At 66.9% G+C, this 16,878-nt stretch overlaps 1 protein-coding gene across 1 annotated transcript in view; it reads left to right on the top strand.

Moving 5' to 3' along the window:
* The window catches only part of LOC112109120 (striated muscle-specific serine/threonine-protein kinase-like), a gene marked incomplete at its 5' end in the record, with an annotated part of 69,163 nt that overhangs the window by 48,437 nt on the left and 3,848 nt on the right, over positions 1–16,878 (top strand). Inside the window, 10 exons of the mRNA XM_026657434.2 lie at positions 1,711–1,753; positions 2,089–2,157; positions 3,034–5,221; positions 5,644–5,796; positions 6,693–6,809; positions 10,039–10,206; positions 10,669–10,791; positions 13,219–13,383; positions 13,741–14,452; positions 16,591–16,830. Coding sequence (XP_026513219.1) covers positions 1,711–1,753; positions 2,089–2,157; positions 3,034–5,221; positions 5,644–5,796; positions 6,693–6,809; positions 10,039–10,206; positions 10,669–10,791; positions 13,219–13,383; positions 13,741–14,452; positions 16,591–16,830 — 3,978 coding nt within the window. The remainder of the gene's footprint in view (positions 1–1,710; positions 1,754–2,088; positions 2,158–3,033; positions 5,222–5,643; positions 5,797–6,692; positions 6,810–10,038; positions 10,207–10,668; positions 10,792–13,218; positions 13,384–13,740; positions 14,453–16,590; positions 16,831–16,878) is intronic.

Here is a 16,878-nt window from a genome sequence, read left to right as displayed (position 1 = left end):
CCCCTCCCTGGGCCGTCCCCCTCCACACCCCCTGCCCTGGGACATCCCCCCAAGCCACATCCCCTCATGCCAAGGCCGCTGCAGTCCCCAGCCCAATTTTGCCCCCACCCTCTGGGCCATTGGTTCTGGAGTCGCGGGCTGGGGCTCGGGCCCCACGCTGAGTGACACCAGCCACTCGGGGGCAGTGTCTCCCCTCAGGGCCCCTCACCAGGGCAAGGAGCCTGCCCGGCTTCAGCCCCTCCTGGGTCCGACCTCGGAGCGTTCGGCCCCCTGCTCACCCCGGGAGCTCCCCGCAGCGAGTTCCCCGACCCCTGGGGAGCCTCCCACCCCCCAAAGGGCCCTGCCCCCCACTCCGCAGCCAGCCGTGACTCCCAGCCAGCGTGGGACACAGACGGGTTCTTAGTCGGGAGCCCAGCGTAGGACAGAGCTTGTGAGCACAGAAATCAGGGACCTGCAGCGAAGTCCAGCTTGGGGGGATCCAGGGCCCAGCGTGTGTTCCCCCCCCGGGTCCCAAACCAGGTGACTGACTCGCTTCCAGCAGCCCAGCCTCAGTCACCCCCGGCTGCCCCCCTGCAGCCTTTGTCTCCTTCCTGGGCAAACAGGGCCCCTGGGCTCTGGTCTCCAGCCCCTCCGGCTGGCTCTGGCAGGGGAGGGGCCGGGCCGTCAGTGGCCGGGATACGGGGTGTCGGCCATTGTCTGTGCCCAGGCAGCCAGTCGGTGTCACATCTGCCCCAGTGGGTCTCTGCAACGATCACACCCCCGTCCCATGACCATATTTCCCCAAGGGAAAACGGGACATCGTGTGGAGCTAGCGCTAGCCCAAATCCTCCCCGTCCCCACACAGGGCTGGTCCAAGCTGCTCATCTGAGCCCTGCCCCCCACCCCGCGTGGGGCCGGCATTACCCCCCACCCCCTGCACGTTCCCCCGCACCCCCTTGTTTGACAAAAGGGGGAATTTCTCCCGTTGGCGTTGGCAAGGGCAAATGGGACAGATGCCCACTTTTGTCAAAAAAGTCGGGTCGGCCGGGACAGAGCTTAAAACCAGGACCGTCCCGGCCAAAACAGGACGTATGGTCATCCTACCCCACCCAGATACTTGAGTATCACATATGGGAAACTGAGGCACACAGTGTTCAAACAAAACATTCCGAACATTCCCACTTCGTCACACCATCCCAGCCCCAGTCCCACCCCCCTCGTGGTAGCTGGGGCCCGAGATCCCTGGGCCGCGGCTCGGAGCAGTGACGGAGCCTGGTGCTCAGCCCACGTCCCTGCCCAGGCCTTGGTGCCCCAGTGGGGGGCCCCGTGGGTGCCCGCTGGGCCCTGCCACACCCCCCCCCCAGGACTGGTCCCACCCGTCCCCCAGGCTGGTCAGGTCTCCCTCCTGCCACCGCCGGTCTGGGAGTGATGGGAGGGAGCACCCCACCACGCCAGGGTCCCACGTGCACGGTGGTGGAGCTGGGCAGGGAGCACCATAGGCCAAGTCCCCCCGTGCTCAGGGACCTGAACCGCCCCAGGCTGGCCTCCCCGGCCAGAGGGAGATGTCCCACCCTGACCTGCAGCGTGCCAGGCAGTGCCACGGTGCTGCTGCCAGGGGCCTGATGCCAACCCCATTGCCAGGCCTGGCCCTGCTCCCACGGGCAGCCGCGTCGGCGTGAGCCGAGTGGGGGACTCGCCCCGGGTCTGACCAAGGCCCTGCCCTGTTTGTAGGAGACCCAACGCGGAGCAGACACTGGAGCACCCCTGGTTTAAGGTGAGTGGTCAGCTGTGTCCAGCCCAGGCAGGGATCTCGCATCTGGGGGGCATCGGCGGGCAGGGAGGGGGGGCGGACCAGTGGGGGAGCATCGGCGGGCAGGGAGGGGGGGCGGGCCTGGGGGGGGGGTGTTGGCGGGACGGGCCCATCGGGGGGAGCGGGGTGGCCCAGTGGGCCAGGGGTCGGAGGGCACGGAGGGAGGCAGCCGGCGGGGGGGTGTTGGCAGGCAGGAAGGGGGCTGGCCCGTTGTGTGTGTCTGGGGGGGGGCGTTGGTGGGCAGGGAGGGGGGCAGAGGCATCAGGCAGCCCCCAGATGCTCCTCTCCGCTCTCCGCAGACCTTGGCCAAGGGGAAATCCATCAGCACCGACCACCTGAAGCTCTTCATCTGCCGCAGGAAGTGGCAGGTAAAGACGGGGGCGGCCGGGGCCCAGGGAGGGCTGGGGGCAGGCGATGCTGCCATGGGGCAGAGATGGAGCGAGTGGGGATGACGGCCCCGTGCAGAGGCCTATGCTCCTGTGGCGGGTGCATGGAGCCTGGCTGGGCCCCTGCGTGGGGAGCAGAGAGGGGTGTGGGGCTCCCGCGCCAGGCCCAGCGAGATCAGTGGGGAGCAGTTCGTCCCAGTGCTGAGCCAGGCTGGGGCTGCCCACGGCCCCCAGAGTCTGTGGCAGGGCTGGGACACGTCCCTCCGTCAGCCCCATGGGGGCCAAGCCCCCTGTGCTCCCATCCCAGGGACTGTGGGGTGGGGGTGCTTGAGGCAAAGCCCCTGACACCCCCTCTGGCAGCTCAGGGGCCTCCGGTCCCCCTGCACAGCCCCCCCCCCAACCTCCTGCCCAATTCTTCCCTTCCCCTCCACGGCTCCCCCCAGGGGGCTCCCCCTTCCCCCTGCGGTTCCCCCCCAAACCCCTGTCCGATTCTTCCCTTCCCCCCCACGGCTCCCCCCAGGGGGCTCCCCCTTCCCCCCGCGGTTCCCCCCAACCCCCTGTCCGATTCTCCCCTTCCCCCCCACGGCTCCCCCCAGGGGGCTCCCCCTTCCCCCGGCGGTTTCCCCCAAACCCCTGTCCGATTCTTCCCTTCCCTTCCATGGCTCCCCCAGGGGGCTCCCCCTTCCCCCCCGCATTTCCCCCCAACCCCTGTCCGATTCTCCCCTTCCCCCCGCAGTCCCCCCAACCCCTGTCCGATTCTCCCCTTCCCCCCCACGGCTCCCCCCAACCCAACCGCCCAGCCTGCCCCCCGGCCCTGCAGGCCCCAGCGCAGCTTCTGACCCGTCTGTCTGCCCGCAGCGCTCTCAGATCAGCTACAAAGGCAGTCTGGTGCCGAGAGCCATCCCGGAGCTGCTGGAGGACACGTCCAGCCACCTCTCCATCGCCCTGCCCCGGCACCTCAAGGACTCGCCCGCCCTCTCCTCCTCCTCGGACTCGGAGGAGCTGGACGAGCTGCCCCTCCTCCCCATGCCCCACCAGGTGGAGTTCTCCGGCTCCCGCGTCTCCCTCAACGAGATCCCCACGGACGACGAAGCCCTGGGCCAGGCCGAGGGGGCGCTGGAGGAGGCGGCCCCCATGGAGTGGCAGGCGGAGGTGGCAGGCCCGGGGAAGAGGCAGAAGGGCGCTGGCCCGCGGAAGAGGCCCACGGTGGCGGAGGGGCCCGGCTCCTCGGACGAGGACTCCGCCGAGGCTCAGCCGCGGCCCGAGTGCCCCCGGAAGGCCCTGAAGAAGGGCTCCAGCCTGGAGTCCCCGGAGGGGGGGCGCCCGGCCGGCAGGAGGGGCGAGCTGCGGCGGGGCAGCTCTGCGGACAGCGCCCTCCTGCTGGGCCTGCCGGCGGAGGCCGGGGCGGGCGAGGAGCCCCCCAAGGCGCTGAAGAAGGCGGCGTCCATGGAGCTGCCGCGCCGGAGCCCCAGCCCGGGGGGTGCGCCCCGCAGGCAGGCCGAGGAGGAGCGCACCCAGCGCCTGGAGCTCGTGCGCCAGCGCCTGCTGCGGGACGGTCCCGTGGAGCCCAGGGTCAGCGGCCTGCGGGGGCCGCTCCTGGAGACCCTGGAGAAGAAGGTGCGGCCCCCCCGGCCCACAAAGCAGCCGCCCCCGGGGGCCAGGCTGGTGCGGGCAGCCTCCAGCGAGGCAGCCCCGCAGCACCCGCCCCCAGAGCCGCGCCTGCTGCAGAAGAGCAGCTCCTTCAGCCAGGGGGACCTGGAGCCGGTGATGGTGCACCGCCGCTCGGGCGCCCCGCTGGAGATCCCCGTGACTCACCTGGAAGCCCAGCGGCTCAAGGAGTCCCCCTCGCTCTCCGCCCTGACGGAGTCCCGGCCCCAGACCCCGCGGGAAAGCTCCTCCAAGCCACCCGGCCCTGAGCTGCCCGAGGCCTCCCCCGAGCAGGGGCCTGGGCCGGGGGACACTGCCAGGCCCAGAGCCAGCTTGGCAGCTGTGGGCAAGAAGCCTCCAGCTGAGAGGCCTCAAGAAAAGCCTCTGCCGCGGCCCGCAGCTGCCAGACCTACCCAGGTCCCCCTGCAGGCAGCTCCCAAGCCCCGAGCAGCCCTGCCAGAGCCCCCTGCCCTGGACTCCAGAGCCCCCAAGCCCTCCTCCTATGCACAGGTGATACAGTCCATCCAGCTCCCCGCCGCGCCCGGGGAGCCTGCCCGGGCTGAGCCCCCCGCTGCCCGCCCACAGCCGTGCCCCGCACCCCCCCCAGCCCACGCTGCGGGCGGTGCCAAGGCGGAGGTGCCCGCGGAGGAGGCGGCACCGCTGCGTTCCAGCAGCGCCCTGGCCATCAAGGACATCGACTCGGAGGAAGTCTTCGAGGCCAAGTTCAAGCGGGGCCGGGAGTCTTCGCTCAGCCGCGGCCTGAAGCTGCTCACCAGGCCCCACTCGGAGGACCGGCACCTGGCCAGCCCGCTGGTGCGGGAGGAGGGGATGTACCGGCCCGGCCCGGCCGGGGCGCCGCTGGAGCTCGCCAAGGGCCCGGCCCAGCGGGCCCAGTCCGTGCAGGACTTGCGTGAGCCGGAGGAGGCCAGCTTCATCCGCAGGATGTCCCAGCGCCTCTGGCGCACGCCCCCCATGGAGAGGAAGCAGCCCAAGGAGGAGGAGTCGGGCCGCGAGCCCCCGAGCCGGGGCCGCCGTCTCTCCTGGAGCCTGGGTCTGGGCAGCTCCAAGGACAAGCGGGACTCGGCGAGCTTGAAATCGGAGCCAGGCAGGAGTGAGGGCGGGTCGGAGTCGCCCGTCGTGGCCATGAGGCGGAAGATCAGCTCCACCATGGAGCGCCTCTCCCAGCGGCTGCGCAGCCCCTCGGATGACAGGGGGGAGGCAGAGGGGCCCGGGAAGCGGAGCCCGCTGCTCGCCCTGCTGCGGAGATCGAACTCGGAGGGGGAGAACCTGCGCAAGATGGGGATTCCGCAGAACCAGTTGGCGGCACAGTCAGCCCTGGCGCCCTCCGCCGAGTCCTTCCAGTCAGAGAGCAGCACCCGCTCGGAGGCAGGTGCCCGAGGTGAGCGGGGACAGGGGCTGCGCAGGGGGCCCGGAGCCCACTGGGCCCCTGGGGATGTGCCTGCTGGCAGCCATCTCTACCCCATCGCCAGGCCTGGGGCCTGTGCTGGCCCTGGGGCAAACCAGAAACTGCCCTTCCTGGCCCCCCCGGCCGCTGTGCACCGTCCCACCCCTGCATGGCAGAGCTGGGCCCCTGGGGAGCAGGCTGGGGGGTCCCTGTGTGAGCAGCCCCCATTCTCAGCCCTCCAGCCTGCAGCCAGAGCCCCTCTCTGGGCCGGCCGGGAGCACGGGCGGTGGTCGTGTACACTGCTACCTGCGGGCACCTGGCAGGGCTTGTCCCGACACATGGCCCCCACCCGGTGGCACCGCGGGCGGCGCCTGGGCAAGGCGTAGTCAGCATGGCCTCGGCCCCTCTCTCCGCAGCTCCCAGCGAGGGCCAGAGACGCTCCCGGTGGGACCGCTGGGGCCTGTCCCGCGCCAAGAGGGACAAGGTGGCCTCGCAGCCCAACATCCCGGCCAGCCTGCTGCAGGAGGACGGCACCATCGTGGGCAGGCAGTACGTGCGCAACGCATCGGGTAGGTCCGGCTGCGCCCGGGTCCTGGGCCGGGCAGGTCTGCGGGGCTGGCTCAGGGATCTAGGGGTATCCCGGGGGATGTGGGGTGGCGGAGGGTCTGGGGAGAGGCCATTTGGGGGGGCTGGCAGCTGGCTGGGACAGGTGGCTGGGGAGCAGGTGTGGGGAGGGGAAGGGGGCAGAGCCCCACAGCCCCCCCTGGCCGGGAGGAGCACTGCGCGGGGAGCCCTGCAGCCCAGCAGAGCCGGGAAACCAAGGCTGCAAAGACGCCATGTTGGCTCCCTTGCACCCGACGCCACCCGCGCTCCAGAGCCAGGCCCGGCGCTGCTGCGGGGCCAGAAGGACAGTCTGCCCGAGGCAGCGCTGGGCACCAGGCAGTGCCCCATGTGTTTGGTCGCCGGGCACGGGGTGCTGGGCTCATGGCGCCCTGCTCTGAGCAGCCTCCCCACCTCGTCCCGGGCAGGATCTGGCCCCCCAGTGTCCGGCCTAGCCCTGGGGCAGCCCCCCACAACGGAGCGGGCCCTGCGGCGCCCGGCCCCAGCGCTCTGTCCCCCGTGCTGGGTGGCTGTGTCCCGTTGCAATCACATGAGAGGGCAGGGGCAGGGGAGGGGGGCCAGGCCGGGGACTTGGGGGGCACTTAGCAGAGGAGCAGCCGATCTGCGTTCTGGGGGTCCCACACTTATCCCCTCCCCCCACCAAGGCCCCTGGCCAGTAGTGGGAGCAGGGCTCTGTCCCTCCAGGGCCCCTCAGGGCCACTCCTGGGCCAGCAATGGGGGTGGGAGAGATGCTGAGCCAGGGGCCCAGCTGGCAGCCCCATGCGCTCCTTCTGGGGGGCCGTGCTCACCGGGAACCCCCATTCCACCCTCCCTCATGCCTGCCGTGTCCCCTCTGCTCCCCCAGACTTCCCCCCCGTTTTCCACATCAAGCTGAAGGACCAGGTGCTGCTGGAGGGCGACCCGGCAACCCTGTTCTGCCTGCCAGCTGCCAGCCCGTCCCCCAAAATCCTCTGGATGAAGGGTAGGTCTGGGATCTGCCGCCTGGGGGCCAGGGCATGGATCTGTGCCCGGGGCCAGGACTCTGAGGGTGCTCTGTGCGCATGGGATTGGGGGGGGCTTTGGGACTTGGGGGGGCGGCTCTGTGCCCGCAGGACCGGTGCCCGGGGGCCCAGGCTCTGGGGACTCTGTGCCTGCAGGACTGGGTGCGGCGCATGCTGTGGAGCTGAGCGTTGTGACCCCCAGGGCTGGGTGCCCCCGGTATCACTCGCAGCGGGGACACAAGAGCATGAGCCCGACCTCAGGGCGGCTGCTCCAGACCAGGATGTGCCCCAGGGTGCCTGGGGCAGCCCTCACTGGAAATGCCAAGCTCAGGGCAGGCTGCGAAAGGGAGAGCAGCTCCTCCCAAACCGGGTGGGTAATGCTGAAGTTAAGCTCCCCAGCCAGTCACAGGCCATGCATCTGATCCTCCACACTGGGTATCCCGCCGCTGCCCGGGAAATCACACAGCCGCTGCCGTCCAGTCCCAGGCTCTCGGGCAGCACCTAGGTCCAGCACAGGGAGAAGTCATGTAAAAACTCTGCTCACCTCGACCAAATGTTCCTCTGACCCCAAAGGGTCACCACGTCGCCAGGGCAGCCCGTCCTTCAGCCTCTCGAACGAAAGGTTTATTATAAGAAAAACGAACGAACAAGCGGAGCTGTTAACGGGTGAAGCAATCACAGAGACTTCAGTCTACACCTCAGCTTCCTAGCAGTGGGGGGAGGTTGCTGGCTTGAAAGTCCCCCTGGAATCACCCACAGCTGGGATGGGTCACTCAGTCCTTTGCTCAGAGCTTTGTGGAAGTTACCCTGGGGTAAGAAGCAGATTGAAGACAAAATGGAGACGATGCAGCTGCCCTTTTGCCATGTGGCTGGTACTTCCTGTGTCCCAAACAAGCTGCCCAGCACATGGCCTGGAAAAGCCTTGGACTTCTCTGTCCACCGGCCTGCCCTGCCTTGCTGACTCCTCAGGCGCGTCCCCGGCTCCTTTCAACGGGTCATTGTACGGCCGATGGGCCGCCAAGCAGGCCAGGCAGTGCTGATGCCAGTCTGGGGGGCCACAGACCTACGCTAGTAGCTATAACTCGCCGTACAAAGTGACACACATAGAAACAAGCTCCTCGGCCTTGGCAATTGGGAAGATTGTCGCAGGCCCCTCACGGCCGCTCTGCTCATGTTCCGTGCAATTGTCCAATTTGGGGGGCGGGATAGCTCAGCAGTTTGAGCATTGGCCTGCTAAACCCAGGGTTGTGAGTTCAATCCTTGAGGGGGACACTTAAGGATCTGGGGCAAAATCAGTACTTGGTCCTGCTAGTGAAGGCAGGGGGCTGGACTCAATGACCTTTCAGGGTCCCTTCCAGTTCTAGGAGATAGGTGTCAACACTATTGTAAAGTGTTCCCCACACGGGCACACGCTGCCCCGGCGGCAATGTCTCAGGGTACATTGCACCCCGTGAAAACTCCTCACGGCCCGTCCCTCTCGCCAGGGGTGCGGAGCCCCTGGCCCCAAGAATCCAGCGGTGCTCAGGTTCCTCCAGCCCCACGGCCCGTCACTTACCCCAGCTCAGGTGTGCTTTAGGCCTCGTGGCCCGTCTGGGTCGAGGTCACGAGCGAGCTGAGCCCAGCCACACACCCGAGTTACAGATGCCAACAGGGGCTGTGATCAGCTAGCTCTGAAACACCTCCCCACACACACTGAGTGCAAGCAGCACAGTGTCACAGACCCCCAGGATCGGGACCCCAGCCTCAGCATGGGGACAGGCTCTGGGAGGCCACCAAGGGGTCTTGCTCTCCCTCCAGGGGAAGCCACGCGGCTTCACTGCCTCCTGGGGCTAGACCCCTGGGCCTGAAGCCCCCCTGCCCCCCCCCCCCCCCGTGAGCTCCGGGCAGCGAGTCCCCCTGAGACAGACCCCGACAGAGACTTGTACCGCTTGGGGGGCAGCGCCCCCTCCGCCAGCGTCTGCAGGGACACGCAGCCAGCGCGAGCTGACAGGCAGGTTATTAGTCACCTGGTCCAGCCCAGGGAGCCCAAAGCCCCGTCCATCCCTCTGACCTTGTCCCAGGCCAGGTGCCCGGACTGCTGCGTGCAGCCCACACTTAACTCTCCCCTCCCCTCACCCCCCAGCCCTTTGTTCCCCAGCCGAGCGGGGGATGCGGCTCAGCCCCCTGCCCAGTGGTGGGGGGTGCAGATCTCTCTGGGTCGCTGGTTGCTGGGGTCCAAGTCTGGAGAGTCGGATTTGCCATTGTCTTCTCAGAGCTCCACTGCTATGGGACCTAAGGGCCCAGACAGCTGGGAGCCCGTCACACCTGTGTTAGCCGGCCCAGAGAGCGACAGGCCTTTCTATCCCCGAGATCACTGCAGCACATAGGGGAAACTGAGGCACGCATAGGCTTCATGAAAATATTACAAAAGAATGCCCAGGTTGTCACACCTAGTCCCTTTGGTTTGGGGTTCGCTGCCGGGTGCTCTCAGGGATGTGGGGAGTCGCTCTCGGGGAGGAGAACGGAACAAGACGAGTCTTTAGGCCTTTTGTTGATGGTTTCTCCATGCGGATGTGGGGAGTTCCCAGCTCTGAGATCCAAGCCTAGCCCGGCTGCTGTCGCTGGGTCTCCTCTTTCAGGGAGGGCATAAACATTTCTGTGGGAGAGCAGCTCTTCCATCAGTGTCCATGCCCTGCCGGGTGCCCGCTCTGATAGCCCGCCCCACGGGAACAGACGGGGGAAGTGAGACTGAGGCAGGCGTTCGACAGAGTCCAGACGCTACCCCTGGTTCTGGTCCCTGTCCGATCGCTGGTAACCCGCAGGCGAGCCGGGCAGATCCCAGCCCTGTCTGTCAGCGTCTGGCTGAGACCTGGGGACCTTGCCCTGGGCTGGTGCCCATTTCTGAGCCCCTCTCCCCGGTGATCCCGTGCTGCCGGTCCCTGGAGTCATCCACTGTAAAGACAATCGCTCTGTTCAGGGACCAAAATCTCCCTTAGACCCAAGCCTGCAGGACCAGTGCCAGAGGCAGACGGAAGGGCCCTCGGGCCGGCGCCTGCCGGGCGCTCTGATGCCCAGGTGGAAGTTGCTTGGGTACCAGGCCTGCCATGGGGTGGGGTGCCGCTGCTCAGCTGTGAACGCCGAGCAGCCTGGGACCGAGCCGGGGGCTGGGGTCTCGCTACGGGCGAGCGGCCGGGGTGGCCGGCCAGCCCTGCTCATCCTCCTTCCCCACAGACAAGCGGTCGCTGGTGTCCGACGCCGCCGTGAACATCGTCTCGTGTAAGGACGGCCGGCAGCTGCTCTCCATCCCCAGGACGTGCAAGAAGGATGCAGGCCTGTACGAGTGCACCGCTGCCAACGCCCTGGGCACCGCCACCAGCTCGTGCACTCTGGCCGTGGCACGTAAGGGCCCTGGGCACGGGAGGGCACTGGCTGCAGCAGCTCCTGTGGGGCGGCCAGGATCGGAGCTGCCCCATTCCTGTCCAGGGGTGTGGGGGGGACAGCCAGGCCCTGTCTGCCAGGCCCCCCTGCGGCCACTGCCCCAGGGCGCTCGGGCAGGAGCCGAGGGATGGAGGGTCTGTCTGGGGCCCCCGCACTGCAGACGAGGCAAATGCCAGCAGTGCAGAGCCCGGGGGCCTTTGGCCAGTGCTAGTTACTTGAGAGGGCCCCAGCTCTCCGGTGCCACCAGCGCCACTAACCGGATCAGTGCTGCCGGCGACCCTGGGCTGGCCCGGCCCCCTCCTTGACCCCGCTCTGTCCCACCCCATCCGAACCCCTGTCCCCTCTCCATTCCCTGCCTCCCCCCTTGGCCCAGTTCCTCCCCCGTGCCAGCCCCATTACCGGTCGCGCTGTCTCCCCTGCCAGGCCTGCCGGGGAAGCCGGGCACCCCGGAGATACCTCAGAAGTACAAGAACACGGTGCTGGTGCTGTGGAAGCCTGCAGACAGCCGGGCCCCCTGCACCTACATCCTGGAGTGCAAAATGAACGGTACGAGGCCTCCCACGCCCAGCCGGCACCGCTTGGGCCCGTGGGCAGGGCCTTGGTCAGTTCCCTCGGCCCTGTGCTGCCCCCTCCGCTGCTCTCCCATGACTGGTGCTGGATCCCAGCCTGTGACCGGATCCCCAGGGTACAACCTGGGACTGTGGGACCGCTGGGCCCCCTTAACTCCCCAGCCTGGGCTGTCTCCCACAATGCCTTGCTAGTGACCAGCAGCAAACCCCTCCAGGTGCTGCGATCACTCAGCACAACCGCGTGTGGAGCCCCACACCCAGCTCGATTGCATGAATGCTCCCAGAGCTGCTCACAAATCGCACGGAGAAAGGCACCAGCCCATCCCCCAGCACCCCAGAGCTGCACCGTGCCTGAGCAGTGTAAGTTCATTGCCCAGTCGCCCTCCCTCAGTGTGCAGAGGACACGCACCAGCCTTGGTAACCAGAGCTGAGATTTCCCAAGCACTGGTTTAGGTAAAGCATAAAGCAGGTTTATTCACTACAGGAAGGTCGATTAGACGTGATTAGAAGTGGGAGGCATAAAAAGTGAGCGACAGGTACCACAGAAAAGAACCGATACGCGCCCAGTCTAAACCTTAACCCTTATTACTAGGCCCTGCCAATGTCACGGGCCCGGAGATTAGCCCTCCCCTGTGAAATCTCCTCTCCCTCAGGCTGCTGGGAGCGTCCCTCCTGGGGAGGCTGGGGAGGGACAGGACTTGTCCTTCCCCTGCACAGCTGCTCAGGGAAGGGGGGATCAGACCCACCTCTGGGGACCTTTCGGGTTGGGACCCCCACGGTTACAACACCCTGAAACCTCAGATGTAACTATCTGAAAACGTGAAATTAACCAATTTTTCAACTCTCTGGCCGTGAAATTGATCAAAATGGAGGGTGAATTTGGTAGGGCCCAGCTTACTACACCAGGCAGCATTTAGATCAAGCAGTTTTCTCACCCCACTGGATGTTACATTCTCAATACGCCGGCTTCTCTCTCCAGCCTGGGGCCAGTCTCCTCAGTTGAAGTCTTTGTCTTCTCTGTGTTCTTGTGGCTTCCAGTGTAGGTGGGGGAGGAGAAAGGCCAGGGCATGATGCCCCCCCCCCCCCCCCCGATTTTATATCCTCAGTCCGTGTGCCCAGACAGGCCTGGTGGGCTTTGCTGAGTTGCCGGGCTGAGCAGTCCCACTGTGTGGTGCTTTACACAATTGTCATTGAATTGTAACTGCTTGAGTCTGTCCCGGAGTCCCCGGGTGATGCTCTGGAACTGCTCCCCACAAAGCCAGTCAGGACTTTGGGGAGCCTCCTCTCCCTCGGAGCAGACTGTCTTCAGGGCAAGAAGCTCACACGGCTTCACCTCCTGGGTCTGACCTTGGAGCATTCAGCATATGCCCCTCCGTGCGCTTCCCACAGCGAGTCCACCCAGGCGGGGTCCTGGGGAAGCCACAGGGTCCTGCACCCCCACTTCGTAGTCAGACGTGACTCTCAGCCAGCCAGTAAAACAGAGGTTTATTAGATGACAGGAACACGGTCTAAAACAGAGCTTGTAGGTCCAGAGAACGGGACCCCTCAGCTGGGTCCATTCTGGGGTCCTGCGAGCCAGACACCCCCATCTGCCCTCACTCCCCGTCCCCAGCCAGCTCCAAACTGAAACCCCCTGCAGCCCCTCCTCCTCTGGGCTTTATCTCTTTCCCCGGGCCGGGAGGTCACCTGACCTCTTTGTTCTCCCACACCTTTAGCATCCCCTTGCAGGGGGGAAGGACCTGGCCATTAGTTGCTAGGAGACAGAGGGTCGGTCAGAAACTGAGGCACCCACACAGTATTCAGAGGAAACATTAAGAACAGTCTCACTTCGTCACAGAGTCCCACTCCCCTGCTGATCAGTGATCCTTGAACACTCCTGGGAGCCGAGACTCTCACGTTTACAGCGTATTTCAGGAACAACCATTCAGCAAAAGCGCCTCACTTCGTACTCACTAACGATACGTGTATTCGGACTGAACAATGGGGTGCAGCAGATCACGACCGTTCATATCATAGCTTACAAGGCCTGCTTTGTGTGAGATATCGCACCCGCATATGAATGGTGCGTATGGGTGTTACAGGGTGTTATTTGGAGGTTCAGTGTGTCACAGGATCTCTGCAGCCTTGGGGCCTGCGCCGCTCTGGGATCTGTAGGCAGCACCCAATGCTGGCCCCACACTGGAGAGCACCCGGCAGCACCTCCGGGTGCCTGCCCAGGCAGTGTTCGTGCCCCTGCTGCCCATCGGGGGGGCTGCAGGGATGGGATTGGGGACCCTGCTAGGGCCCCATGCTGCCCAGACCTAGGGCACCCTCTCCCTGCAGATCCCAGCGCTGCGTCCATCTCCCACCGCAGCCAGTGCCCGAGTGCCCAGCCAGGCACTGACGGCTGCATGTCCCTCCCCAGGGGAACGCGAGTGGAAGACCATCAGCTCGGACATCGCCGACTGCTACTTCAACGTGACGGAGCTGCCCGCCAGGAGCACGGCCAGGTTCCGTGTGGCCTGCATCAATAAGGCCGGCCAGGGGCCCTACAGCAACCCCTCGGAGACGGTGGCCATCGAGACAGATGGTGAGCGAGCTCCTGGGGGCCCCTGTCCCAGCCCCACCCCCGGCGCAGGCTTGGCCCTCGCCGACATGGGGATCGTGGGGCACTGGGTGGTGTTGGGGCCTGTTTGTGTGTCGTGGACCAAACTAAAGCAGGGGGTCCCCCTAGCAGGCGGGGGGCCCTGCACCGAAGGGGGGCATGTGCTGGCCTCAGTGGGGAGGGGTTGGGGGCTCCCAGCTGCCTTGCTCCATGGCTGCTGGGGGGTGGGATCCTGGTTACTGCCCTGATCGCTCCCCTGCCTCTGGCTGCCCCCCATTTCCCCAGGGGCGGGGCAGGGTGGGGCGCTCACTGGCCGACTGCTCTGTTTTGCTTCCTGTCTAGATCCCGGCGCTGCCCACTCGGCTCCTGCTGCCCGGAAGGATGTGGCTGCCCCCGAGACAGCAGCTTCCAGCCGCTCCACCCAGACCCCTCCTGCCCAGCCTGCGCCCCAAACTGCGGGGGCCCCTCCCCCCACCCCGCCCCGCAAGCACAAAGGGGTCGTGCACATGCCCGGCCGGGCACCACAGGCGCCTGTTCCCGGGGGTGCCTCTGCTGCCATCCAGCCGCCTCCCCGTGCCCAGGCAGAGCCTGCCCCCAAAGAGCAGCTTTGCCCCCCTGCCGCCCCTCCAGCAATTGCTGGGTCTGGCTCCCCAGAACTGGTGTTAACGCCGTCCAGGGCTGCCCCTCCTCGCCCCCCCGCTGCCCACACAACCAGCCAGGCGGTGCAGGGCTCGCCCGCCCCTCCAGCCCAGCCCCCTGCCCGACTCTCCCCCATTTCTCCAGCATCGGCCACCCCCGTGTCCCCCTCCCCCAAAGCGGCGCCCATGTACATGGTCACCTCCTTTGTCTCCATGCCGGCTGCGACGCCCCCCACGGACGCCCCGTCCCCTCTCCCCAAAGAGGTGGTGCCATCGGCCACGCGGTTCCTGGGCCGGAGTGCCACCCCGAGCAGGCTTAGCCCCACAGGGCCGGGGGCTCCAGAGGCAAAGGAGGGCACAGCGCTGCGCCAGGGGGTCCCCCAGAAGCCTTACACCTTCCTGGAGGAGAAAGCGAGGTTAGTGCCGGGCACCAGGGTTCGGCCGGACCAGTTCCCAGGGTCCCCTGCAGTGTGCCAGGCTCTGCATTGCCTCTGGGGGGGGGTCTGAGAGAGCGATCCAGAGGGGCCCACCTGACCCTATGTCCCAGCATCACAGACCCCCGGGAGCGGGACCACGGCCCCAGCGTGGGGACAGGCTCTGGGAGGCCCCGTCAGTGGGCCAGGCCCCCGAGGGGTCTCACACCTCCTGCAGGGGAAGCCACGCGGCTTCATCGCCTCCTGGGGCTGGACCCCTGGGCCTGCAGCCCCCGGGCAGCGAGTCCTCCTGAGACAGACCCCGACGGAGACTTGTACCACTTGTGGGGCAGCGCCCCCTCCGCCAGCGTCTGCAGGGACACGCAACCAGCGCGGGCCGACAGGTGGGTTATTAGTCACCTGGACCAGCCTGGGGAGCCCGGAGAACGGAGGTTAAAGCATCGTGCAGAGGCCAGCCACAGGCAGCGAGCCCCATGGCCCAAGCTGTCCCCATGCGGGGATACCAGGCCGGCGGTTGGCCCAGGTCTCCGGGCTGAAGAATTGCTGTGCAGACCGTGGGGCTCGGCGGGAGGTCAGGCGCTGGGGCCCTGACCCTGACGAGTCACAGCAATGTTCAGTCCTGCAGCCCGAGCCCGAGCGAGCTGACCCGGGCCAGCCGCAGCCAAGCCGTGGGGCTTTTATCCCTGTCTCTGACCTCCTTGGGTCCAGCCGAGAGCCCCCGCTCCTGCCAGCAGCCAGGTCTGATCCCCCACCTTCGACCTGCCGCGGCCTCTGTTCGCTGGCTGGGGGATTGTGCCCAGCCCCCCTGGGGACAGGTGGGGAAATCCCCCCCCCCCCGTGTCCTGTGACTGGTTTTGCTGGGATTCCCCATTGAGATGGGGCTGGGCTGGGCCAGTCCTTGTTAATGACCCCTCCCGGGCGACATTCATACCCACGTCTGTGAGCCTCCCCAGGAGCAAACTGCCCCCCCCCCGTAACCATGCAGCTTATTGGGGAAACTGAGGCACAGGGTCATAAAAATATTACCAGCGATTCCCCCTTGGCCACTCCCCACTCGCTCCTGGGCACTGCCCCTGGAGGCCCTGCCCCACAGCCTGGGCTCGCTGGCATGGGGAGCAGCTGCCAGGCACTGGGCTTGGCTCTGGGCTGGTCTTGCTGTGGGGTGGGGCAGGTCCTGGTTCCAGTCACTGCCAGGAGACGTCCCCAGCACGGCTGGCTGCCCACCTGCTGCTGGGCGTCACCAAGGCAGCTCCCTGCTGGGTTTGGGGTTCGATCCCCCCAGGCCCAGCCTGGTTCTTCCCGTAGCTTTTGGGTGAGGTCTGGCTCGTCCCCGGAACCAGCCGGCATCGCCCCATTCCTGCATCTCCCCAGCTCAGTTCTGGCCCCTCCTGGGCACTTGGCCCTGGGACCGCCCACCCCACTGTCCCCCCAGGCTCCAGGCCAGCACCGAGCTCCCTGCTGCCAGGGGGGCCAGGGCTGAGTTTGCCCCATGAGAACGGCAGGGCCCCCCCCCCCCGAGTGCCGCTCGGCCAGCGCGGTAAATGGGGCCTGCCAGCTCTCTGGAACTCAGCCCAGGGAGCGGGAAAGTGCAGCCAGGGCCGGCTGGGTCTGACCGGAGCCCCGAGCGCTCTCGCGGCCCCCGGTCCAGACGTGCCCCTGCGCCCAGCAGACCCAACCTGCCCCCCACGGTCCTGGCCTCCACCTCAGCCCCTTGTTCTCCAGCTGCTCCGAACGGGCCAGTCTCCGGCACAGGGGTGGGTGTTCCCAGGTCGGGAGTTGCTGGGCACCAGATATCCAGGCGTCAATCACACCTGGGTCTCTGCAGAGATTAAACAACTTCCCCTCCCCCAGTCAAACGTGCAGCACATGGGGAAACTGAGGCACACACAGTAGTCACACACAACATTAAGAAAATCCCCACGGGGGGGGAAGGGGGCCAGACTTGGGGGGAGCTGGGGAGCCTGGCGAATCTGCCTTCCCTCAGCGTCCGCACAGCAGTGCCCAGAGAGGCGCCCGGGGGCTGTCCCTGGCTAGGACCCCTTACAGGGCTGCGCTCCCCCCGGCAGAGGGTCTGGCCCAGCCCCGTTGCGCAGCCGGTGCCGACGGCTCCTGTCCCGTAGGGGCCGGTTCGGGGTGCTCCGGGAGTGCAAGGAGAACGCCACGGGGAAGCACTTCATGGCCAAGATCATTCCCTACGAGGCGGAGAAGAAGCAGAGTGTCCTGCAGGAATACGAGATCCTCAAGGGCCTGCACCACGAACGCGTCATGGGCCTGCACGAGGCCTACATCACCCCCCGCTACCTGGTGCTGATCGCCGAGCACTGCGCCGGCAAGGAGATCCTCTACAGCCTCGTCGACAGGTGGGGGGCAGACCAGGGCTGGGCCCTGTGCATCGGGGGGGGGGGGGG

This window comes from Terrapene carolina, unplaced genomic scaffold (assembly GCF_002925995.2).
Source record: "Terrapene carolina triunguis isolate 2854851 unplaced genomic scaffold, T_m_triunguis-2.0 Scaffold243, whole genome shotgun sequence".
Taxonomy (NCBI): Eukaryota; Metazoa; Chordata; order Testudines; family Emydidae; genus Terrapene; species Terrapene triunguis.
Note: the sequence above shows the minus strand (reverse complement) of the source record. Positions and strands in the feature narration are given on the sequence as shown.